The sequence below is a fragment of the Malurus melanocephalus genome, unplaced genomic scaffold (genome assembly GCF_030028575.1).
Source record: "Malurus melanocephalus ecotype Western Australia unplaced genomic scaffold, MMel_1.1 scaffold_604, whole genome shotgun sequence".
Lineage (NCBI taxonomy): Eukaryota > Metazoa > Chordata > Aves > Passeriformes > Maluridae > Malurus > Malurus melanocephalus.
The window spans coordinates 182,796-208,819 of record NW_026623836.1 but is presented as its reverse complement, the minus strand read 5'-3'; the positions used below and the strand labels follow the sequence as shown (position 1 = coordinate 208,819).

At 45.2% G+C, this 26,024-nt stretch overlaps 1 protein-coding gene across 6 annotated transcripts; it reads right to left on the bottom strand.

The window, feature by feature from the left end:
- Positions 1-1,451: 1,451 nt before the first annotated feature.
- KLHL20 (kelch like family member 20) lies at positions 1,452-26,024 on the bottom strand. Of its 6 annotated transcripts, none has more exons than XM_057383040.1 (13): positions 25,949-26,024; positions 24,330-24,390; positions 17,276-17,849; positions 12,953-13,111; positions 11,793-11,887; positions 10,501-10,616; positions 9,508-9,691; positions 8,271-8,414; positions 7,924-8,057; positions 7,154-7,362; positions 5,384-5,490; positions 4,200-4,280; positions 1,452-4,115 (listed from the first exon to the last, which is right to left on the bottom strand). In XM_057383040.1, the coding sequence occupies exons 2-13, from the start codon at positions 24,350-24,352 to the stop codon at positions 4,085-4,087; spliced, it is 1,857 nt and encodes a 618-aa protein (XP_057239023.1). In that variant the 5' UTR covers positions 24,353-24,390; positions 25,949-26,024; the 3' UTR covers positions 1,452-4,084. The 6 variants fall into 6 exon arrangements, with proteins under 6 accessions (XP_057239023.1, XP_057239024.1, XP_057239026.1 ...); XM_057383041.1 differs by lacking the exon at positions 25,949-26,024 and adding an exon at positions 25,706-25,924; XM_057383043.1 differs by lacking the exon at positions 25,949-26,024 and adding an exon at positions 18,444-18,555.

The following is a 26,024-nucleotide window of genomic DNA, read 5'->3' as shown; positions in this document are numbered from 1 at the left end:
GGGACCTGGACACAACCACCACACCACTGGACATCCAGAGAAGGACCAGACCTTCCCACAGGACCACATCCACCACTCCAACAGGACTGCAGCCACCACCCTGACCAACAGGGTGTCAGGTTGTACTCTGTTGGTTTTAAACCAGTCTTTCTGTATTCATTGCATTTATTGTAATCTTTATATTAAATTGTAACTCCGACTTGAAACCTCTCACAAGCTTTTGGTGTGGGGTTGATTCCTCCTGCTASTTTACCTTCAAACCAGCACATATTTTGGCACCCAAYGTGAAKCCTCCYRAGAGAAGTCAGAGTTACAATTTTGTGTTGCAGAAACTGCCTATTCACCATGATGCTCGATATATTTACAGGGATGTTGTACCTTGCTCTCTATATTTTTCCACACATGGGGAACTATTTGCTGGTTGTGATGCTACTTTTGAGGTCACAGAGTGGTATGAAAATTGCTTTGATGATTTATTATGTCTATTGCATTATAATTTCAGAGGCAACGAACCTCATTCAGAACGTATATTCATTTTTGTTCACCTTTCCTAGTTGGGTTGCTGTCTCTGGTGTGCCATTAATAATCACACCCGGCCCAAGGGGGAAGAGTAGAAAATGTTTTCTTCCAGCCTTTCAGGCCTCAGRCAGCCTATTGAAAACATTGAGCTCCCTCTGGATGTTAAAAATGGCATAACCTTCTTGTTAGTTTTGCTTTGTCTTCTCTGCCTCTTTCTCTGCCTGTATGGCAGGATATAAAAAATGTGCTCCACACTACAGCAAGGGAAAATGGTCCATCCTGGAGCCTCTGGCAAAAGGGACCTGGGGAGTCCATCCTCCTTCTCTGAGGATGACTGCTGGGGTTCTGGACTCGGGATACAAAGGATCTGAGGCCAGCTATACCCCAGCTGAGATTCTCATACCCTATGAAGGGGTTCAAGCCACCTCAGAAGTGATTGCACCAAAGCACAGCTGCTTTTGGCACCCCGACTGCCAGTGCTGGGCTGGATGTTCAAGGGAAAGGCTCCTTCCATACATCATGCCACCACTGCAACACGGAGCAAGTGGATCACTCTGATCACACAGCGAGCCCGGATAGGAAATCCTAATTGCTCTGGGATTCTGGAATCATAACAAACTGGCCCGAAGGTGAGAATTTTGGATTACCTTCTCAAGGAGTAGGTGACACATGCTGAGGAGGCCCCACCCTATAACCAACTACCATGGAATTTAAAGGAATGCACCCTCTTTACTGATGGTTCCTGCTGAATTGTAGGGACAAATCAGAAATGGAAAGCTACTGCATGGAACCCCACCTGGCAAGAAGCTGCTGAGGRACAAGCAGGATCAAGACAGCTTGCAGAGCTCAAAGCTATCCAGCTGGCTTTGGTTATCACTGAATGAGAGAAGTGGACAGGGCTCTCTCTCTGCACTGACTCATGGATGGTGGGGATGGCTGGATTGTTGGAGAAAGACCAACTCCCAGCACAGAGGGAAACACATGTGGGCCACGGAGATATGGCAARACATCGCTGCCTGGGTAGAGAAGCTGACCACAAAGGTCCATCACATAGACACACACACACCTAAGAGTCAGGCCAATGAAGAACAGCGCAACAAGCAGGTGGATCGAGCTGCCAAGGTTACAGTATCACAGCTGGATCTGGACTGGCTGCACAAGGGAGAATTATTTCTACTTCGTTGAGCCCACGATKCCTCTGGTCATCAGGGAAGAGATGCAATGTACCGATGGGCTCATGACCGAGGGGTGGACTTAACCATGGACAGTATCTCACAGGTCATCCATGACTACAAGAGGTGTGCTGCAATCAAGCAGGCCAAGAGGGTGAAGCCTCTGTGGTTCAGTGGACAATAGTCCAAATGTCAGTATGGGGAGACCCAGCAGATCAGTTCCATCACCTTCCCCCAAACCAGCCAAGGCAAGCGCTACGTGCTGATCRTGGTAGAGGCAACCACTGGATGGTTGGGGACGTACCCTATGCCTCGCACTACTGCTCGGAACTCCATCCTGGGCCTGGAAAAGCAAGACCTGTGGAGCCATGGCACCCCTAAAAGAACTGAGTTGGACAACGGGATTTGTTTCARAATCAGCCTCATAGACACCGGGCCACAGCACACGGTTTAGTGTGCGCGTACAATACTCCTTATCATGCACCAGCTGCTGGGAACGTTGAACAGTGCAATGGACTGCTTAAAACCRCCCTGAAGGCACTGGGCAGGGGGACCTTCAAAAATTGGGAGCTGCATTTACCAAAGGCCACGTGGATGGTCAACACCTGAGGCTTCAAGGTGGTCCTTGAATCAACCTGGTCCTGCTCAGTCTAAACCCTTGCATATTTGCAGGTGTAGGTACAATCCTTGCGGCACATATGAGAGGTATGTTAGGAAAGGCTGTTTGGATTAATCCACCTCAGGCAAAAGCAAACCCATCTSTGGGATCATTTTGCTCAAGGATCTGGGTACACTTGGTGGGTGATGCAGAAAGATGGGGAAACCCATTGTGAACCTCAAGGAGACCTAATTCTGGGTGAGAACAGTCTGTAATGTTTCACTGTATACACATATGTGTATAAATAAATATGTTAATTTGGGCATGATGTAGATGCTGTAGAATAAGTGGTGAATAATGTCATGATTATAGGAGAAAGAGTACCAGTTTGGATGGAGCCAAATTATGTATTTCATACCCATCTGCATTATTCCTGATGCAATCTGTCAATGGTGGGCTGTTTCTAACAGCTGTGAGCTGGGTGCAGCGTTCTCTGTCTTCACCTGACAACTACACCCAGCCTAAAGGGGGTCATCTCTGCCAAGGGGCCATCAAGGACTCCCCCAAATATCCTATGACTCAGAGGATTACACCATTCCATTGGTGGATACACCATCCTATGGTGGATTACACCATTCCATTGGGAAATTCCCCACTCTGGGGGAGGGACTGAACATTCCTGCCTGGAATTCCTGGATTTTGAGGGTGTAGAATCTAGGGGCTTGGGGACCTGGACACAACCACCACACCACTGGACATCCAGAGAAGGACCAGACCTTCCCACAGGACCACATCCACCACTYCARCRGGACTGCAGCCACCACCCTGACCAACAGGGTGTCAGGTTGTACTCTGTTGGTTTTAAACCAGTCTTTCTGTATTAATTGCCTTTATTGTAATCCTCCTATTAAATTCTAACTCCGAGTTGAAATCTCTCATAAGGTGTTTGTGTGGGGGTTAATTCCTCCTGCTGGTTTACCTTCAAACCAGCACCAGTTTATGTACAGGGGAGAGGAGAGACAGAAGCTGGACTTTTGTACAGTAAAAAGGCATTGTTTGAAATCCTTTTTCTCTCACCCTTTTTGGGCACTTCACTGATTCAGTCGAGAGTTTAGAGTTCCAGTTCTGCAAAGATCCTCACAGCTCTCCTGTCCTCTAAGAGACTCCAAATGATACCACAAGGGTTGGAACYACAACAGCTGGCAGGACACAACCCTGCCCAAACCACCAGCTGGTCAAAATGCAAATCACACAAATACATATATATGTATAAAATACATATATATATGCACACAGAGAGATGTATATAAAAAGCTGGAATCATCGCTGTGAGCGATACAAAGGAAATACATGATACAAATCAAATGAAAAAATAAATATACTCTGCGCACAGAAAAGCTTCTGTGCAAAGGTGGCACCTTGCAGGTCAAGTACTTTTTTTTTTGAAGCTCTCTGTAAATAAGGCAAAAGCAATGTTTTCTGTATCACTTTTTCGCCCACCAAACAGCTGCCACATCCACTGCTCCCACAGCAGGAGAGAAAGCAGGAATCCCTCCTCCTGGCCAGACTCCCAGTACAGAGTGTAGGCTCTACATCAGCATCCTTTACGCTACAATAACTGTTACAGTTTGGTTTATTCAAAAAATGTAGAACTATTTAGAAAAAATACGGACATAAGCAATACTTCTACTTTTGTCCAGTGGTTCCCTGGAGCCTGACAACGTGGTCTCCCGCTGGGCACACTCTCACATAATTCATTTTTATAATTCCGTAGAAACAGTTCACCGGTAAAGAGTTACATCGGATCTAGACCGTGCATACTAGAGCTGCAAAGAGGTCCAGTGTCAACAAGTCTCTTCAGTTTTTCTAGGAATGAGAAGCCAGGGGACTCCCTCCCTGTGGAAGCTTACCATATATGGGATTCACAGTGTGTCATTTTGATAACTCCCACGCCTCCGCCCAGCCGCCTGTAGTTCATCCCACCGTACAACCTGTGGAGACAACATTCCAGGGTCACACACTGGATCACATCCTCCATGGGGACACCARCCCTTGGGAGCTGCCATGGGAAAGACTGAACCAGCCCATGTGAGCACAATTAGACCATCATTAATGTCTGCTTAAAGTGGGCCATGAAGATAGGTAGCACCCCTCTTACACACTTCAAGAGTAAACAGCGATATTTGCTCATGCCTTTCTCCATCAGAACAAAAACTGCTGCTTGTTTCGACACCAAACCTCTGTCATTGAAATAAATACTTCCTTCTCCCTGTGTGGTAATGTGCAAGATAGAAAAAAAACTTTGTAGCCTACCTTAGGCTATGTTTTGGGTAACACAGGACTAGGCTTAGTCCTCACAATTAGACTAATTTAATTTATATTTCTAAACCCCTACATTTCAGCTGATCCAACCAAGATATAACACATCCCAAGCACCATCTGTTTACTGAAATGGTGTCTACATTTCATATGGATATCGGATCCCTACAGACTCCAGCTGCATATCCCCCTCTGAGCCACTGGAGTCTGCTGGCAGAAATGGGAGAAGCAAGCTAGATTTGGGAATAAATATACAAGCAACTGTTTTCAAGTTTAGTTATGACTAGAAAAGCTATTTTTCCTCTTTCTTTTCTGATTAGTACATATTTTGGACCAACGTTTTCGTATTATTTGTCTCAGCTTGGACATTCTTCCAGTGGCTGAATCTTTCTGACTTAAAGGGGAATAACATCCTATGCTTGAAGTGTTTCCACTCTTCCAAAAGGATTCAGAAATCACTGCCTCAGCTTGAAAGCAAGAGGTGAACAGGCCAATTTCTACTTGGTAAATGTGAGTTCCTTCTGCTAAGGACAAGCTCAGTTTTACTGGGAAGCAGGAGAGACTCAACCCAAAATGAACAAAAGGGCATATTGGGATGCTTTTCAAAATGTGATTATTTCTTACAGTTTCACGCAAGGCAACAAGCCACAAGGTGAGTGTTGTGCTGACTCTACCACACCTGAGTTCTCTGTTACGGTGTGTACCAACCCCTAATTTGCCTGGGACAGCTCCCAGCTGGATTTCACAATTTGATTTTCTCACAGACTCCARTTACCTCCACGTGTTGGCATCTGGATCGAACACCTCGATGGTCTTCAGGTACGTTGTGCCATCAAATCCCCCCACTGCCATCAGCTGTCCATTCACCACAGCCAGGCCAACCTGCAAAACAGCCATCAGACAGCAGCTACTTAGCTGGGATGTCCTGAAAAGATAGGGTTGAAATGAAAATAGTAATGAAAGGATTTAATAACCATGTTTGGTGAAAAGCAGTCTGCAGGAAAGGGTTGGGGTTTTTTTCTTTAGGGTGTGGCACAAATAAAATACCCTAAAAAAACGAGACACGGAAAGTATCTCAAAAAAAAAAAGAAACCTCTCAAAGAAGGTTCCCTTTATTGCCAGCTACAAGAAGTAGTACCATTTGAATGATGATAAATACATGAGAGTCTAGACTTTTTTCATATAAAACTTATGCTCTGGACTGAAATTCTTCCCTGAGTGTGACATGTATGCACCAGAATATCTACCAGCCCACTTGCTTAAAGTAGCAGAAGCACAGGTAAAACCCTGGTCCCAAACTTCTCAGGCTGGGACTTAGACCATCTGTAAACACCTTACCCTCCAGACTTTCTATTCAGCCTTTCTGCAGAAGCACAAAATCACTGAAACATCAAAAAATGACCACGTCCAGTGGAAAACATGGAGTACAACAGAGAAAAGGGAAGGTGCACAATGTAAAATGGTCCTTGTTTTGGCTTTGAGGAAGTCAGAAAACTCAGGAGGGCTGAAAATACAGATGAACCTGTTTAGCAGTTTCTACAGAAGGCAAATACAGGAGCAGCTGATAAAAAGTCAATGCCTAATCAGTAACWACAGTGGACAGTGTTGGACAGCATACCTGTATGCTTGGAGAACAGAAATACGTGTTTTCTGCCTTCAAAGCCAGTAGTTGCTCAAACTGTGATTCATACTTGCCTCATCAGACACCAAAACACTAACACACAGATAGAACTAATCCTCTCTTAAGTCTAAAATCCCATATCCAATGATAAATATTCATATCATTTGCATCTGCCCAAACATGATGACTACTGCAAACACTGCAGTAATCTGTTGTTCGCAAGAGAGCACCACAATCAGCAGTTGATGGGAACTTGCTGTCACTCACAGGATTTGGTGAGGAGAGGCAACAGCCTCAGTGAAAACCCAGGATCCCTGTTCCCACACACACCTCAAGGCAAAGAGTCTGCTGGAAATAYATATCTAAAAACATGTTTACTCAGTTTCTCAGCTTTTTCCTTTGGGCAAGTGGGTGTTTTCACCTCCAAACTCATCCAAAGAGATCCAGGTACTAATTCTGATMGCATTCTTTAATGGTATCTCACACCAAGTATGGCTACATCTCCTAAAAGCTCCTCTGCTTCAAGCTTAGTTGACTGCATAGAAGGGACCAAAATATTTTAAAACACCCTCAAATGACCCCACTTCCCCTGACAGACCCTAAACAGTCGTCTATGGCATGACTTGGCTACTGGTTCATTCCCTAGAGAGCTTTCTGTGACCTTTTTCCCTCACAGAAAAGAGGTGAAGCGACACAGGGAAAACAGGAGAACCTGATGAGGAACGCTGCACCCTGTGCTGTCCCCACACGGTGACAGTGACAGCTGCCCTGTGCTCTCCCCACACACGTGACAATGACAGCCTGCCCTGTGCTCTCCCCACACACGTGACAATGACAGCCTGCCCTGTGCTCTCCCCACACACGTGACAATGACAGCCTGCCCTGTGACACATGGCACACACAAGCCCACCAAGGCGCACTCACTCCGCTCCGCCGGGACGTCATGGCCACCACGGGAGACCACTGGTTGGTGCGTGGGTTGTACCTCTCGGCGCTGCTGAGCTCCGTGGTGTCATCCCTGCCTCCCACGGCGTAGATCATGTCCTGGTACACGGCACAGCCCAGGTGCTTCCTCCTCGTGCCCATGGGGGCAATCGTGTGCCAGCGGTTCTCCTGGGGGTTGTAGCGTTCCACTGCGGAGGAAAGGAAGGCCTTGGGACAACAGGGTCAGCAGGGGGTGGGGGCAGCACTTTTGGACTCGATTTCTACACATCAAAAATGCCCTGAACCTGTTTGTTCTTTCTTTTCTTCCAAGGAACTCTTGCTAGTCTCCCTCCTGTCTCCAGCCCCACACAGTCAAACTCAATCTTCACTCAAGAGGCAGCTAGCAATGCTATAAACTGACCTGGCAACGCTTTTAGCTTTGGCACCTTCCTTCCTACAGCAGAAAAGGGCTGCTGCAGGAATTAGATTTTTAAAAAAGTTGCACTTGCGACTGCTATGCAAATGATCAAAGCCTTGTATTCAGGACACGCTGCCAAATGAAGCACTGAGAAAGTAAAAATACAACACACAACCAGGTAATAGGGGCTCACAAGCCTGGARAGTGACTGATTGTATGGCARAATAGTATTTAAAGAARRAAAAAAAMCCTCAAACTGATCGCTAAGTTATTCAAMAGCCATCTGGGGACACGAAGGGCTCTGAGGATCACGACAAGTACTGACTGAGATTAAGAAACAGCAAAGGCATACCAGTATTGAGAGGGGATGTTCCATCAGAACCTCCCACAGCATAGAGGAAGCCTCCCAGCACTGCCACTGCCACTCCCAGGCGCCTGGTGCTCATGGAGGCCACTCGAGTCCATTTGTTTTCTTTGGGATCATACCTGGCAAAAGAACAACCATCAGAGCTTGGTGAAGTGCTGACATCTTCACAAAAGACACAAGAAAACTGAGTTGATTCTCTCCAAACAAAAGTCTCTGTAAGATTTGTACAGTTCCTATCTCCTCTCCAGCTTGCCTGCATCAACTGCACCTTTGAAGAAACCCTCTTTTACCCTATGCCCCACTTTTTTTTCCTTTTTGTAATTAAAAAGTACCTTTCCACAATGTTGAGACACGAGACACCATCCTGGCCACCCACAGCATAGAGGTAACCTCCAAGAACTGCTACTCCAACACTSGTCCTGCAGGTGCTGGTGGGAGCCACATCACTGCTCCATTGGTTGGTCTTTGGATCATACCTGGAAAAACACACCAAACAGCACAAATTACTTGCCTGGGTCTGCTTTTCAGACTCTCCCATGCTTGGGAGCTACTAAGGCTGTGAAACTTGCCTATCTTGAGCTTCAACTGCCACACAGCTCTTTGTAAGCTGGATAAAAGCCCTGAAGTGATAGAATAGCATCCAGTACATGCTATTCCAGGGATGTTGAAACTGCAGATTGGGATGATTCAAGCTGAAGATCAAAGGTTCAGGCTCCTGAGAGAGAGAGACTGGCTGGCGTGTGGTAACTTGCAGCAAAGAAAAGCAGCCAGAGTTACTCTGCTCTGTTCCCTGCAGCTCACACAGGAGCTCAGCCACCACTGGGACCCACACTTGTAGATAAAATATRAAGGAACCAGATGGACTTGGGAATCCAGAGACAAAGAAATACAGTGCATAGCAGAGAAGTGCAGGATGAGGGAGATAAAAGGCTAGGGTCATGATTTGGGAAGTTGAGAATGTGCAAGGAGATAGGTGGAAAGAAGGGGAGGCTCGAGGTGGGATATTTGTATAGCTCATTTGTTACAGGGCCAAKATTTAGAATAGTAGGAAAGCTTAARCCATGTGTATTTCAGGCATGGGAACTGCCCTATGCAGCTCCTAGAAAAAGGACGCTTGGTAAAACTTGTTTCACTTTAATCTTTCACAAGCCTAAAACTGACCTATTTTCCTTCTCCTGTCGAAGTGCCAAGGCTCCTTAATTCTCTAGCCACCACTTCACAATAAAATTCCAGGATCTTTCCTTCAGCATCTAAGAAATGCTCACTGTAACCTCACCTTCCTCAACAAYGCTAAAAACAAACCCGCAGTTGCAGAGAAGGTTAACCAGGATCACCACTCCTCCCRACAATTACACCCAGACCCATCTCCTAATTATTCCTTCCTTGTACCAGAGGCTTTGGCTTGTCCCATTAAGCTGGGGATAACGTGACACCAAGTGTTTTGCACCAGGGGTGTACAAGGCAAGAGGAAAATAGAGCACATTTGAAAATGAACTCATTCCTAAGAGGCAGCACCCAGCTTTAAACGTTCAGAGTAAAATTCTGCACGGGGGCCTAATGAAGACCTACCTTTCCACACTGTTAAGATAAGAGGAGCCATCATGGCCTCCCACAGCATACAGGAGGTCATCCAGGACGCTGACCCCGACACCACAGCGCCTCTTGCTCATGGAAGCCACCATCCTCCACTCGTTGGTCTGGGGATCGTAGCGCTCCACGCTGGAAATTGCATCCCCGCTGCACCAGCCTCCCACTGCAGCCAAACACAAAACCAGGGTCACAAAACACCCAGAGAGCTCACAAACTGCACGTGCTCCTGGTGCACATCACCCCTTTGGACTCTGCCAGCCTTAACCCATCTCTAAGTCAACTCCTTCTGAGGTTTGTAGTTAGAATACAATGTGATTTTTCAAGAACATTAACTAAAGTTTGGAAATACTGTGGCATTCCCGGCACCAAAGAAATCACAGAAAGGAAAAAGTGTAAATTAACTCAAACCCCCAAATATTAATGCACAGGTCACATCAGAAACAGGTTGTGAAGACTGACTTTATGAGAACACCCCTACCAGAAAATCCTGCCTGAAGTCTCCTGGTCCAAGCCAGTGGGAAAAATACATAGAATCAGAATATCCTGCATTGGCATGATCAAAGTCCAGYTCCTGGCCCTGGACAGGAAAGCCCCAAGAATCCCAGCATCTGCCTGGGAGCAGTGTCCAAACGTTTCTTGAGCTCTGTCAGGCTTGGTRCTGTGGCCTYTGTCCTGGGGAGTGACTTCCAGTGCCAGACTGCTCTGGGTGAMAAACCTTTTCCTAATACCCAACTTAAGCATCCTCTGACCCAACCTGATGCCATTTCTTTGGTTCTATTGCAGGTTACCAGAGAGCTGAGATCAGTGACAGCCCCACCTCCTCACGAGGAAACTGTAAACTGCACTGAGCTCTCCTCTCAGTGTGTCTTCCAGGCAGGACAGACCAAGTGACCTCATCCACTCCTCATTTTACCCCTCCAGACCCTCTTCATTTCCTGCTGCCACCACACACACACCTGCAGAGACACACACCTGCAAAGAGCACCTCTCCGCAGCGGATGGGCTTGCGCGGCCTCGTTCGCGGTCCCTGCATCAGCGGCCGCTCTTGGGGCAGCAGCAGGTAGTTTTTGGCTTCRTCCACCAGATCCCTGTGCAAGACAGGATAATATTAACCCCCCMAAAGCTCAGCCTCAGGGGAAGGGGCCAATGAGAACTGATGGGAACAGCAGGCAGCACTGGAAATGCACTTGAGCTGCTYACAAGTCACACGAGAACAGAACGAACAGCGCCGGTTAAACGCGCGCTGTCACCCGAATACTCATCGGATGTTTACGAGCCACTGACACGGTGACAGCAGCAAACCAGCACCAGGACTTGGCCAGGCTYAATAATATATACAGCCTGCTATAAAAAGACTGATAAAAAAAACTATGACAAGAGATTTGTCAGGCTTACTGTGCAGAACAGAAAAACCCAGTCTGCCTCAAGCTAAAACTTAATGGTGAGTGGTTTTGCCTCAGAACAGAACAGGAGCTGGAAAGCACACAGATACATAGTACACACATGACCAAYAGATGGAGATAGTACCCTTCTGATGAATATTTTCTCTATCAGATCTGGCCAGCTCACACTGTCCATCCATTCATGACTTGCCACCTGGACTAATCCTAATATTCCAAATCCTTGAATAAAACAAAAGAGAACAAAAAAGTCCTCCTTCCTTCTACGAATGTGGAATTCCCCCAGTATGAATGCTTATTCAGGAAGAAAACMATTTAGCCTATGCCTTGAACCTTCTTAAAATATGCACAAGATAAAGCATGTGCTTTGTGGATGATCCAGAACTCTGTAGAACCAGAAACGTGAGACTTGTACCCTAAGAGGAGGAAATGACAACTTCCCTGTATTATCCTTGTGGGRAAGGGCAGACTCTAATCCCAGAGTCCAACTCAGTTATCAAAGTGCAGACATTTTACACAGAAAAACTACTTTAGATCCCACTGAGATCATCATGAAAGCCATGCAAGAGCTCAGCTGTAATAAAAGGCCATGACTAGAGGGGGGAAARAAAGGCAAAATGAAAATCAATATACTGAAAGGTCTTTTACCAACAGTCAAACTGCACACTCAAAGTTTGCCATTTCACTGAAAACTTGAAAGAACAAAACCACTTTTAGAGCACACTGGTGACTATTATGCAAAACACTTTTTCTTGCTTCTCTTATCTTCCCACTTGACAAAGACAAAATTGTTTGCCAGTGAGACATGAGCACAATTTCAGAGAACGACAYAATCCAATTCCATAAATGGCTGAGGAGATTTACCTGCACTCCTCATCGCTCTTAATGAGTGGATCAGAACCSACTGTACCCACAAGGAACTTGGGACTCAGCAGGGGGAGGCGAACGTGCTGCAGGACCTAAAACACAAACCAGAACACCAGTGGTGAACCACAGGTGCTCACAGAGATGGAAGAAGCCAAAACAACAGAATTTTAGTTAAATGCAGCTTGTCACACAGCASATTTGCCTTTTCAATATCCCAGTTTAGACACCCAACAGAAAATCAGTCTTTGAAAGGGGACAATCCACTGGATCTATTAGTAGCTGAAAACAAGGTCACAGTTGGAAACTTTTAAAAAATGACAGATGTCAAGACATCTGCCTGAAGACTAATTTAGTTAGTGGTTTTATCAACCATTTAGCTCTCTTAAACCTGAGTTGTATTTCAGGGTAAATGGAGAGTTAAGAAACAACACATCTTTCACAAGAGTTTAGGATTTGAAGGCCCAAGCACGTATAGRCAGAGGCAAACAGTTATAAAAGCATCAAAAGCTACCTTTAGAAGAGCAGGTTTTTCCAGTTTGGTTTGTTTACTTAAAACCATTTTCAAAAAGCTTTCCAGTAAATAAAGTTGCATTTAATGTCTCTTTCCAAAGCAGAAACACCGAGGCAGGCAGACGCTCGCCTCTTTTGATCAGCCAGCCCGAGACTTCAGAGGCTTTGGGCTGACAGCTTTGTCAGAATGGGTTCTGCTCCGTGAAATGCCTTGGCTTAGATGAAGCATCACATTCCAACAAAATCATTCTGACAAGCTCCACTGTAACATCACGAGGGCTGAGGCACAAATCAAGCAGCAGAACTTAAAGAAGCACCGCAAAGCAAGACAGCCTTGTTCTTTTCCACGGCGGTGTTGATATGACTCTCAAAGCAGAGCAGGCAGGTTTGTCTGGACAGACTGCTGGAGTGAGCTYGTTTGGCAAGTCCTACCTGGGGACAATCTTACAAAGCCCCTAATGARGGCTCTGGCCAGCGCAGCTCCCAGCCTAGATGAAGGGACAGTGCAAGCCACCTRACACAGGTGAGAGTCAAACAGCATTTTGGTGCCTTTACACCATTCAGAATTGCTGTGGCACCACCCTACTATCCCTCATTCCTCTCCCCCTGGATAAAGCAGCCTGGAATGTTACCGTGCCCAGGATTACCTGTGGCAGCTGGGGTCTCCTCTCCTGAATGCTGTACTTCACCCAGGCCATCACAGCGTTGAACACCTGCTCCTCGCTGCGCACGTTTAACTCGTCACTGGATATGATGTCTATCAGCTGGTTGGCAGGAAGCAGCATGAACTCCTCACTCTCCATCACCTGGGGAAGGCAGAGATAAAAAAGAAGAGTAAAGACAAAGCACCAGAGCCATTCACCACTCCTGCCCTGCATGGACTGACCCAGTGAAAAGCCAAATGCCCATCCTACCAACACACGTGAAGGGTTTTCTGCACAGAGCAGAATGCAACAACACCACAACGAGTCACCTCTAGATGGGGATGCAAGYGACAGGGAATTTTACACCTTTTAAAGGGTTAAGCCACAGAAGACACTGATCARGCTTCAAAATTCAGGAAAAACAAAGCCTCCCTTTACAATCAGTCTCCTYGTTTGCCGTGTCTAATATATAAAGCAGAAATAAAACCGCGATAAATTCGTGACTAAAAAGCGGCACCAGAATAGAGAGATTCACAGGGAAACCAAAACAAGAGCACAAAAATRAGAATCTCAAGCAAGTTACCGGAGGCATTGCAGAGAACATGGAAAGGCTGATTTGTGGCAGAACAGAAAAGGAGACTCATCTGATCCTGTCTCTTTGATTTGCTCTAAATATACACATGGAGTATGCAGTAGTCGAGATGCACTAAAGAGGGAATCGGAGCCTCCRGAGCCCCTAAGGACTGATCTCTTGTGAAAGTCAAGCCACTGACAAACACATTAATTCCTTCAGCATCCAAGATAGCAACCAAGTTTCTCAGGAGGCCTTGGCTGCTGCTGGAGGACTGCTCATGAGTCAATCAGGCTGCCCTGGGAGCTCACACAACACCACGGTTCCTGCACAGACACCAGGTAGATGGAAAAGRTGCAAGAATCAAAATTAAAACCACAGAAATAGCCTGACTGATAACTGCCAGCTTGCCTTCTCTACAAGCATCCCCAGTCTGTAGCCTGCAATTTCCAAAAGGTTCAAGGACAGAAAATGTTGGCTTGTCCTTATCATCTGCAACCACATTAGAATTCTGTGACTTATTTCAGGATTTGCTGCATAAATTGAAGAAAAACACTCTTTGACACCATCATCTCAACAGCAGTCAGCTGTGCAGTCCTTTTAATTACCTGAAGAAGTTATTTAAGGGCACTGAACAAATATGCAGGGATTGCCAAGTTACTGACAACAGAAAAYGTTGTTAAAAAAGAACACAGCAGACAAGGGGATCAGTTACCAGACTTGGTACTTGGGACCCCTGGGCTTTCAGGGACAGCAAGGGCTGCAAAAAGCTTTGGCCCACACACTCCTTCAGCCTTCAAGTAGGAACTGGGTTGCTCATTAAAGATCTTTATCAGCTTTTTTCCATAGTCTCCCTCCTTCTAGAAAGACAAGCTTATGTGTAAACTTTGCTCTGACAGTTTGTAAATGCAGCTTCAGAGTCTGAAAACAGCTGCTGTGGAAATTCCTGAGTGRAAGATGCTCATCCAGTCTCTCCCTTTGACCCTCAGGACACCCAGTGGCATCGATGGCCTCACAAAATCCAAAACACTGGAAGCACTTCTTTAAACTTAAGTTATTACTAATATGCAACTTGTTAGTTTACATAGTAAAACAAATAATTTAAAATGCTTTGGTTTATTCTGGCTTAATTATCAGGGCACTCATCATAATTGCATGACTAATATTAATGATCTATTCGACTGACTTGTTTACTGGAACAGAACTGGATGGATTTCATTTCCTCTGCAGCATTCCTGTACATCAGTGCTTTTACAAACAGAGAGAATTAATGTCAGACTACACAATATGGAGTGCAATTTTTGTCTGTTGATAAAAGTGCAAGTTGTCCACCCATAAATAAAATTTTTCCCTTCACACAAATGTCAAGACACAAAAAATAAAAATATACAAAAGCTGTTTTTGTACAGTGAAGTTGTTAATAGAACCATTTCACATTACATGCACAAGATCCACTAGGGGTTTTAGGCAACAAATTAAATTGGGAGGAATGGAAAAATTGGAAAAACATTTTACCAAGAAGTTAATGATGTAATGCAGCAATACACATAAAAATTAATAGAAGTAGAGGTTAGCACAGCAGAGGACATGAAGCAATTCAAACTGCATTCAAAATAACTGCATGGGTTGGCCTGGTGCCTAGAGCTTAATATTTCACACTGCCATCCAGGAAATTCCCAGCTCACGTTCCTTTCTGCCAGCTCGGAGCAACGATGACCACACAGCCCCCACACAGGAAGGCAAATTTTTTATCAGTTCTCAACCTCCACAGTGGAKGATGATTAAATAGACAAGTCCCTGGCTTCCACCAGGGATCACCAATCCACCATCCAGGTGGGAAATACTGCCAGAATGGAATACAACCCCAAAGAGCAGCACCACTGACATTATCTGCAGAGAAACAGTGGGAGCAAAACAAGTGATTATTATGAATGAAGAGCTGCAAAACTTCTGGGGCACTGAAATGGGCACCAAAACCTGCCTAGGCCAAAGAAATAGTGCTCTAATCTAAGCCTCTGCTTTCCAGAGGCTGTGATTAGGTTAAGTCAATTATAATTTGTATCATCTTCATCTTCATCATCTTTTGCCTTCATGTGCATTAACAGGGATAAGGAAGACAGAAAGTTGTCTTCAAGGGACTGCAAAAGAAAAGAAGCCCATAGCAAGCAGCTCTTAACAGCCAGCTGCATGTATTAATGCTAAAACATTTTAAAACAAAACTGTTAGGCTGTTAAAATGTTATTTAGAGGCTTGTAAGCATGCCCTACTCATGTAATAATAAGATCTAATAACCAGTAAAATGACCAAGCACTGAAAATAAACAACCATCTGGATAGCATCTTGCTCCCCAAAAAAAAAAAAAACCCAGAAGAAAAGAAGTGCAGAGCAAGCACAGAGCACATGAAGGGGCCAGCTAAAATGTAGGGGTTTGAGAAACCACTAAGTTCTACAAAAAACAAACTCATCTTAAACAGCAAATTCTCTTTGGTAGAAAAGAGTTATTTAATTACAGCTTTTGGAGTAAACTGATGTTATGTCTACAGTTAGATACCAAGAACTGTCTTCACTGTGTCCAACAGCCACGTTCTGTGTTGCTTCTGCTCAGATTTCTCTTAAGCACTATCTGACTGAAATAAATACAGCTCCAATCTATTTCTCCCATGTCAGAAGATGAAAAAGAGACAAGCTGCCATTGCTCACAGTACTTCCATACTGCTGCTTCTCTGGGGAAACTAAATTAGCACCAGGAGTCCCTGGAGCTCCTCTCTTTGGAAAGGATCTCCCTGTGAAGCTGGTGGGAAGAGGAGATTTCTCTGCAGCAGGCTACCTGTTCCAAAGGAGAGCAGAGTGCACTTTCTGCAAGAGGCAAGAGAAGAATCTCTCTAGCAAGGGACCAGACCTTCATGCTGAACACGCTCCTACACAGCTCCTACACAGCAGCTGCCTCCAAAATACAAATTCCTGYCCTTCCAACCAGGGCTCAGGAAAGACACTACTTAAAAAGCTTTATACTCCTTTCTGCATTTGGGTGGAATAGTTCAGCAAAGACCCACTCTTCTCACACTGTTGCTCAGAGAATCCTTTAATTATTATGCTGATCCTTCCCTGAACCAGCTGCTGGCATTTTTTTTTCCAGAAAAATCATCTAGGCAGAATTAACAAAGGATGAGAGACTTGAGTTTATAAAGGTCAGATACAATATTACACGTCTGAATTACTTTCAGACAACTTCTGCTGAATAATAGATGCAAAACCCTAGTTCTGCTATAACAAGGGATTTGAAGACTCCCCTGAGGCAGACTCAGGCTCCCCCCACTCAATTCTCCAATCCCAGAGCTCAACACCAATTTTTTTGGGTTCTACTGACGTGTTGTCCTTACTTTTAACACCTGCATCCCCTCCAACCATGCAGAATCCAATTCAGACTATTTCTGAAAGAGGAGTGGACTGTCATACCATTATGCAGGCACAACAGATTCAATGCCAAATCCAACTGCAGCCACGACCTTGCCCCCCACATAGCACTCAGGGAAGAAATGCTGTAGATCATATACAAACCATCAGTACAACACAGCCATACCAGCACCTCTCCCCTCTTTCTTCCCCACTTGGCATWTGGCTCCCATCACTATCGGGGCACAGAGCAGGTATGAAGGCAGGATTTGGAAAGAAGGACAAAATGAGAGCTGCCCAAAGCTCTCCCAGACCACATTGACAAGACTTTACCCCGTGACTCCAGCACACCAGCTCCTTACCTCCTGGAAGTTGTGCTGTGTGAATTTGTCRGCAATCCTCAGCAGTTCACGGCACGAGTGAGTGTCAGCAAAAGCCCGGATGCCCAGGCAATTGGAAGGGTCCAACTGTCTCTTGAGGAACTCGCAGCAGGCCTCCTGGATCTCGGCCAGCTGGAGAAGGCAAGCAGCCGGCAGCAGGGTCTGGACATTCCCCTCTTCCACAGTGATCTGCGAGGTGTAGGCAAAGTCGATGAGCAGCTCCATGGCCCGCTCATCGATGTCCCTGATCACCACCTCCGTCTGCCGCGACTCCGCCAGCTCCCCGGTGAACATGGCTCGGAAATAGGGGCTGCAGGCCGACAGGATCACCCTGTGGGCGTAGATCTTCTTGGCCCCCACTACCAGCACCACATCGCAGAGTTCCCGGTGCTTCCGCAGCAGGTTGATGACCTCCAGGGTCTGCCGGGGGTGCTTGTCGGAGATGTAGGGCATGCGCGCGGGCTGCGGCACCCCCTCGGGCAGCTTGTTGGGATCTCCGAGGGTGCAGCGGCTGGTCACGTCCATTCCGGTCTCTCCTGGCCGAGTGCTGGTACACCTGCAGCGCAGGAGATAGTAACACAGGACCATGGTCAGCGAGCCCACCGCCAGCCCCGCTCCAAAACCCCGCAGCTCGCGCCGAGCGCCGGCAGTGCCCGCAAGTCCGTGCCGGGACGGGAAAACAAGCACGTGACCACATGAAAGAGGAATCCATCCCCAACCAAAGCTTGCTTAGAAGTAAACAAATGCCAACTTGCAGCAGGCTTCTATTTATTGCTATTTTTATACGCTTTCTATGACACACGGCTGTAATATCCAGCTACACATACATATTTATGAGCTGAACCTCACCGTAGCCTCGTGTGGTAAAGGCACATTATCCCCATTTCACAGAGTGACTCAAAGCACAGATTAGCTGACTTGCCCGCTGTCAAGAGCCGGAGTTTTCTTTGACAGAGCTACAGATGGATTTCCGCTGCAAGGAATTCCAGCTCCGYGATTTAACCAAACTCCTCTGCTCTTCTACCTATGTTTTTAATGGGGTTGCTCATCACTGTGATGTCTGAACACACTAAACTGTCACACAGACTTCAGGAGCTCAAGATGGGATGCACACTACCACAAGCATTTTTCAGGTTCACAGAATACCCACTGAATCATCACCTCTTCGTCATTTTTGAGTTATGGAGGCTCCTGGCTCAATCCACTTTCCCTGACACGTGTCAAAAGAAGGTTCATCTTCCCCAAGACTGGCAGACTAAGGACTGCAGAAGGCAAGCAAAACCAAATCAAATCAAACGGGAAAAAGTTAAAACAATCCAAGTATCCACCACTACTGACCTCCCAAAAAAGGAAGAAAATTGAGTCAGGATGGTAACTTTAGAGATGAAGCATTGCTCAAGAATACTTAAAAGTTACTGGCACAGGGAGGATAAACATTGTATCTTCCCAGTTCCACATGCAATTAAAAAAAAAATCAGGAAACGGCTGCCTCTTCCCACATCAAAGAAAAACCATCACTCAGAGCAATTAAAGCACAGCAAGCAAAATATCAGCATATTGATGGCTTATGGTCATCAGAGATCTACTGCAAGACCCAAAACATGCTGTCCACTACCGGATTCGCTGGTGCACTGGCATTTGTGAGCTGTCAGTACCTCACTCTGTTCATATAAAGAGTTAAAAAGAAACCAAGCTTGGCTTTGYCACGGCTCAATGTAATTTGCAACAGGCTTGAACAAAAAAAATAAAAAAAAAAACCCCTCACATCTTTTCCCCTCATTAAWATGTCAAATGCACTTTCTAAGCACTGGGAAACCAGTCTCTTTGCAGCAGCTCAAATTATTCACTTCCACCTTAGCCTGTTTTCYCATTCTGTCCACACCCTCTCCTTGATCATCATATTCAGATGTTTTAGACCATTACCTCTTCCTGCTATCTTAGTTACACAGATCCAGCTGGGGCTCCCCTCTGGGTTTTGCTGCTTGCTCCTGCTCAGTGTCTGCACCTTAAACGCCTTGGGTTTTTATCCCTACTCCATTCTTTTCCCATCCATCACCGTTTTGCTTTCCTGACACATCTGACAAATCCTTCTGCTGTTACACTGCCTCTCAGTCTCCTCCACCCACTCCTGTCCCTCACAACCCAAAATCACCTTTGGGGGGTTTGACAATCATTCTCAAAGCTCTGCCAAGTTCCTCACAAACAATACATAAACTAAGTTCCCCTTGCAGCAACACACACAAACCAAATTTAATGGTACCCCTACAAAAACCCCAAGAAACCTTGGCTGAAGACTAATTTACCTAATTGGCTTATTTTCATAGTCCTTAGCAGCCAAGGCCAGAAGGTAAGTAATTTAATTCCTCTACCAAAAGACGGAGAAAGGTGGTGACAAACACTCCCCTGTAGAGTTTGGCTCCTGCTAAGCAAGCTAAGTGGATTTTATTGTGCATGAAGTGTTTTGAACTATGTCAAACCAACCCTTGGAAGAAAAAACCAGAACACAATAAAAGCTCTTTCAAAACACATGCTACTACAATTCTGGACAGTTTGTCTTGACCAGGCTACCAGTCAAAGCACAGAAAAAGCATTCTTCCAATAAAAACCCACTTCATGTAACTACAGAACAGAAGACATGGTGCAAATCCAGGACAGGCCAGCCTTTCAGAAAGGACAACCCCACTGTCACACCTGTGAATTTTSCTCAAAGACATCTCCCACAAGAAACAGCCCTAAAGCAGATCTCAGAATGCTTTTTACACTGGCACAGGTTCTGAGTACAGACAGATTAGATWAAGGCTATGCTGCCATAAGGAATACACAATATTCCTGCCAATGCAGAGCCATGGGAAGTACCATCTTATGCCACGGGATTACTTGGCCCTTCCCTAGCCAGGACAAAACAGGATTTTTCTGCCCAGATGAGGCCCCACTGAACACATCTTTAACTCACTGAAAAGGAGTCTGGTTAGCAAGAATTGGAGTCATTCCTTCATTGYTCCCATCAGCATTTATCTCAGAGCCTGCATTGTCCCCAGCCTCCTTCCTCCTGGAGAGAAAGTGCTGGTTAATGATTAAAGAAGCCTGAATGGATGGAAAAAAGAGTAACAACCAAACGAGCGCTCCTGATGCATCCCTAACTTATCTCTGGGTGATGMAGAAGCCAGTGATCAATTGGCTCAGGAATTTCCACACTGGATCAACCCAGATGCCCGTTGTGAAGCTCGGTGGGTTGCTGCTACACACAGGCACAGAAGTGTGAATTTAAAGGACACGACTGATGGCTTGTGTCTCCACGAGGACGATAATTCCCCTGCATTATGTGTGCATTATGCATATATATGCATAGAGAATGAAATGATGAGTCAGTAGCTTAGAGGTGTGAAAGACAGAAGGCAGCACTTGATTCTCACATGGCAGGGGAGCTGCCTCTCCCCACACAGAGCTCAGAGCTGCTCCTGAACACCCGGGGTGATCAAGGAGGGCTGAGGATCCAGAGGAAACCTGTGTGTTCGGGGATAAAACATTCACACCCAGCTATGCAGATATTCCGGGATTAGCTTCCATCAAAATGCAGGGCTGGGGAAATCAGCAAATAAAATGGGATTAAGAAAGGGCTGACAAAGGATCAGTTTTTGTAGCACAAATGGGAACACAGGCAGTCGGCAACACTAAGTCAGCTAAATAAACAGGCTGCTCTGCCTCCATTTCATTCTGCTATGCCAGTGCCCAAAACTTCATTCATTAACAGGGACATCCATGAGACATCCATCCTTTCAGCAGCTCCTTCCAAAGTTCAAAAAAAATACCTAATAACACACACCTAAGGTAAATTCTCTCCCACGCTGTCACAGGGCACCTTAACTTTCAAATCTGCATTTTTTTTGTTTAAGATAATATATRCTTCAGCACGAGATTACAAACAGACTTTCACACAGTTCAGCAGAAAACAACAGGCTGACCTAAYGCTTATGAAACACATGTCTCAGGCTAAAAACATCAACTGAGATTCAAAAATCACACATTRCTGGGGTGGATTTCAGTAGCAAGAGATTTTAGTAGCAAATAAAAATAACAGACCAAATTGGTAGTGATTTCTGTCAATGYCTTGATTTGAAATTAAGAAATATTTCCTATACTCACTATAAAGCTGTGAGAACAAGAACCATTGATTTGGCAACTTTTGGCAACACAAGTCAACACAACAACACACCAACCAAGCAAATGGAAATGCTTTATTGTGGCACTCAGTACTCTAGGAACAAAGTTAGTTAAGTCTGGTTATTAAGAAAAAATACCACGGATTTATTTTCTTGCCTAGCAAGCAAGGTTTCAGTACTTTCTCAACAAAGCTGAGTGATGCAAACAAGGAAATAAACCTGACTGAAATATTATTTTAGGTTACACAAAAGATAAACAGCACAGATCTGGTGTATTTGCCCCTATTTACATCGTTTAGTTTGATTTTCACTGACTAAGCCCAGAAAACTCAGTTTCACCCAAGAGRATGCCCATACTCTAAAAGAGGAGATCGTTACTGGAGTCTTCCAAAATGTTTCTGAGCTTTTTGCAGTTTCTTTTTGGCGAGAGCTATGTCCAAGCGGCTGGATCATTTCCTGAGGGCACACTCAAGATCCCAAATCTTCTTCCTCCAGAGGGCTCTGGCTGCTCAAGCCTGCTGTGACACACCACTGCTGGAAGCTGGGAAAARGCTGCCAGGAAAAGCTGGGAGAGCTTCCCCAGTTTGTTCAGGAGCTGCTSGAGCTCTCATGCCTGAGCTGTGTTAAAGGCAAATCTGCACCTGACTGTGCACCCACCGATCCTGAGCTGCTGACTTCCCTGCTCCCCTCCTCACCCCTACAGACCTGCCTGAGGAGTGCAGGACTCCTGACTGGCCCTAGCCATCATCTGCTCTGCCCTCCTTGTCTGGCTTCCTCACTGAGAAGTCTCTGCTGGCTTGTTTTTCCCTTCAGCAAAGCCACATTCTCTTGCTTCTCCCTGAAAGTGAGCAAGAACAGCCTGCCCCAACCATTCCTAATGCAGGGTAAATCCCGTTTGCAGCAGCAATGCATTTTCCCTACCATAATCTTGACAGGAATAGCTGGAATTCCTTGTCTGTTCAAGCTGTACCKCCTCCCCTCTGAATGCTGTACACATTTGACACCATCTCACCGTGTTTATTAACCCACCACTGGCCAAGCCCCTCTTCGTGCAGGACCTACAACCCTCACGTGGGGTGTTAAATTGGCTTCAGAGCCCWGAGTAAAAGGATAAAAGAAAGTGCTCTGCCATCTGCTTAGCTGGAGTTCACAGGGAGATCTGTGCCCAAAATCCAATCAGSAAGCTTTTATCATTTTCTGCTAAGACAGGCAATAGAAGAACAAACAGAAATTTTAACAACCCACACAGAGGCCCTTAAAACAGGCAAGTGTATTCAAGAACTGAAGTCCACAGCTCCCAGCAGAGATGTGCTTGTCAGGACAGGCTGCAGCAATAATAAAAAACCTCTACTTCTTCAGCCCTGTGCTGCTGCCCACCTTTAGAATTAAAACTGACACAACTTCCACAACAGCAAACCCAAGGCCACAAGCCCACAGACACATGGACTCCAGCACATGAATTCTCTGCCTCAATGCAACACACAGAAAACAGCRGGCATGGAAATGAGTTCAGAACCTCAATTTCCCCATTAGGAACATGAAAAATAGGGAGAAAGAAAGAACACAAGCCAAGCTAGTAGCCAGTTTTATGTCATTTTGCAAAAGTATCTTGATAAAYGGAGCACAACACAAGAACCTGAAAAGCTGTGAGCTTATGTTGGTTAAGATTTAAACAACCTCTGCTGAAGAAGACTACAATGAAAGAGCTCATCTGCTACTTACTCCATCTTGGAGGAAAAAGAATTGACTGTAAATGTCCCATACAGCTCTTCMTTGTCCAAACCACATTTCCTATATTGGCAAAAATGCTGAACAATACCCAGTGATGCCCCTATCACACCCCAGGTTTACTCACGACTGAGCTGCAGCAGTGGCACAGACCTTTTTTGCTGTGCTTGAGAAGTTCATTTAATTAAAACAACATCGTGCCATTCTTCAACGTTTAAGTGACTATTTACTTCTTGCCTCTTCAAACAGAACCCAGGCTAATGGTTTCTGTAGCTAAAAATGCTCTATATATTCACCTGTGGTTAAAAGCCTTGCCTTCTCTTACATGAGTCTTTACAAAATTACCCATAATAAAGTTTTCCTTCTTTTAACACCCCGAAGAGCATAAAYAGACCAAGCAAGCTGCATGAGCTCTCTTCAATTCATTTAGAGGTGAAGAACTTCAGGAAACTGCTTCCACACAGCCTCTAGCATGTACAGAAATGTATCTGCTGTTAAATTTTGCCAYGGCATTGCCATCAAACAGGGAAAAATCAACAAGAACTAGCAGGAAACCCTGTTTGCAAACCTGTCATCATGCTAAATTACTGTGACAACTTTTTCTCTATATGAGACAGAATGTTTTTGACACAACCACAGCAAGAACTCCCCTGAATTAAACTTCAGCTGCATCTCCAGCTCATTAGAACCGAGGCAGCTGGCATCCATAATTAGAGAAGGAAATCTCCTTTTCACCCAAGACCTCGCTCCATCAAACTCCTTTCGTTAAGGGAAAAATAGTGCCCCTTGAAAATCAAGTTTAAATTTATTCCCAGGCAGTTTATTTTATACAATTTGAATACCTAAGTAATTAAATACTGGAACTCAAAATATGACAGTAAATGGGAAAAGTRGAAAAGGAGATGGAGAATTACAGTAACTTGTCTTCCTTACTCTTCTTGCAAGACATCTAGTCTTGTAAATATTGAAAACTAAATACATTTAAGAAAGGACTAAAGAGGAACTATTTATTTCCCAATTCCCTGTAGCCAGGCTTTTTTWWWAAAATCCAAARCCACACAACATTTYACGGTCCAGGCACGTACAAAACCAACTCATGTGATTTATCCTATTTGGGGAAGAGAAGAACAATTGTTTTTGTGTCTTACCTGCGCATTGGCTTTCCGTCCATGCACCGTGAAGAGAAACCTTCACCCCACACTTCAAGACCTGATCCAAAAGGAAAAAAAAAAAGAGATAAAAAAGTGTGATTTCTAAAGCAAGAGAACGTTCTGTCCCCTCTTCAGTCTCCCTCTAAGAGAACAGAGCTGACCACAACCACGTACGAATATGCCTTCAAGCTCTTATCCAGTTATTAATTCACAGCCCAGATTAATGACACCTGGATTGCAGATAATTAAACACAAGAAAACATCACCAACATTAAAAATATTTTCACCAAGCTGCACAAAGATTCCTTACAAAAATGGAACACACACACACTATAAAGTCAGCAAACTGCCTGGCTCCCTGAATCCTAATAACTACACMACCAAAGGAAAAAAAAATCTGAAGTAACAGGGGGCTCACTCTCACTCTTTGCTCGGAGCCAGGAGGTATCTCTCCCTCACACATTTAGCAGAGATTTAAGGCAGGCTGGCACCTAATAAACAGCACAGCACTGCTCACCAGCTACACTGCAGAGCCAGAATTTGATAGAAGATAAAACTTGTGTCTGGAAATTGAAGATAACTGTGCCCCAGAGGTAAGAGGGATGCTAATAATGCTACTACATCTGCAAAGATGAACGATGCTGCCTGATGCTCTCTAAACTTCCACTCCAAATATTCATTTTCTGAGAGCAACAGCAGTTGCAAACTGCACAGGCCTTTCATATTCAACCACTAACTTCTAATTCTAATGTAAATTAACCCTTTTTACAAGGGAATCGCTTGCCCCAATTTTATTTTCGATGGCTATTCCCTTAGGAATACATTTAATTCAATTATTATTCAAAGCAATAAGCCTAACTTTTTGCCAAAAAAAACCTATTAAAAGAACAGAAAGGTGTTCTGCTCCCACACTGATAGTCACAGGCTTCTACCCATCCAGAAACGGAGCGAGAAATGGGAAACCACCAAACTATGGGAAATACAATGACAGAATGAGAATGAATTATACCTTAAAATAAACACAAGTAGCATTTAAAAGAGAAAAAAAAATCAATTTAGGAGGAATAAAATCATTTTTGGAAGACTGAGACTGTCAGATTGGAGCCCTGCATCCAACAATAAGCAAAATATTTTTGGCACGATTTAAATTAAAACTGCAGAACGGTTATAGCTCTATTTAGCTACGTGAAGAAGAACCTTATTTTACATGCAACACTCTCTAGGAGCATTATTCCAGACACACAAGCGGAGCACTTCGCCAGTTAATGAAGAATAAGCTCAGACTTGCTGTCTGCCACACTTGCAAATTACTCAGGTTCACAGCTCCCTGCAAATAAAGAAAGGCAATTCCTCYCGGTTAGGGCACCGCATACCAATTCCATCCCGAGCTCCGGCTGCCCAGCCTCTCCCCGGCTCCCGGGAACCAGCGCATCCCTGCACATCGCAGCGCGGGGAGCGCCGGCTGTCCCGCCGCCCGTGTCCCCTCGGAGCGCTCCGCACATGCAAGGGAACGTGGACACGGCTATTCTTAGCCCCCAGATTGCATCAGATTTAATCCCCTTAAACCCACGTTAAAAGCCGGAGAGGGGGGAACACGCGCACACTCACACACACACACGGAATAAAGACATTTAAGCCGCGGTGCTCCGCGCTGTCCGCGGGGCAGCAACAGGCTGGGGGACGGCTGTCTCC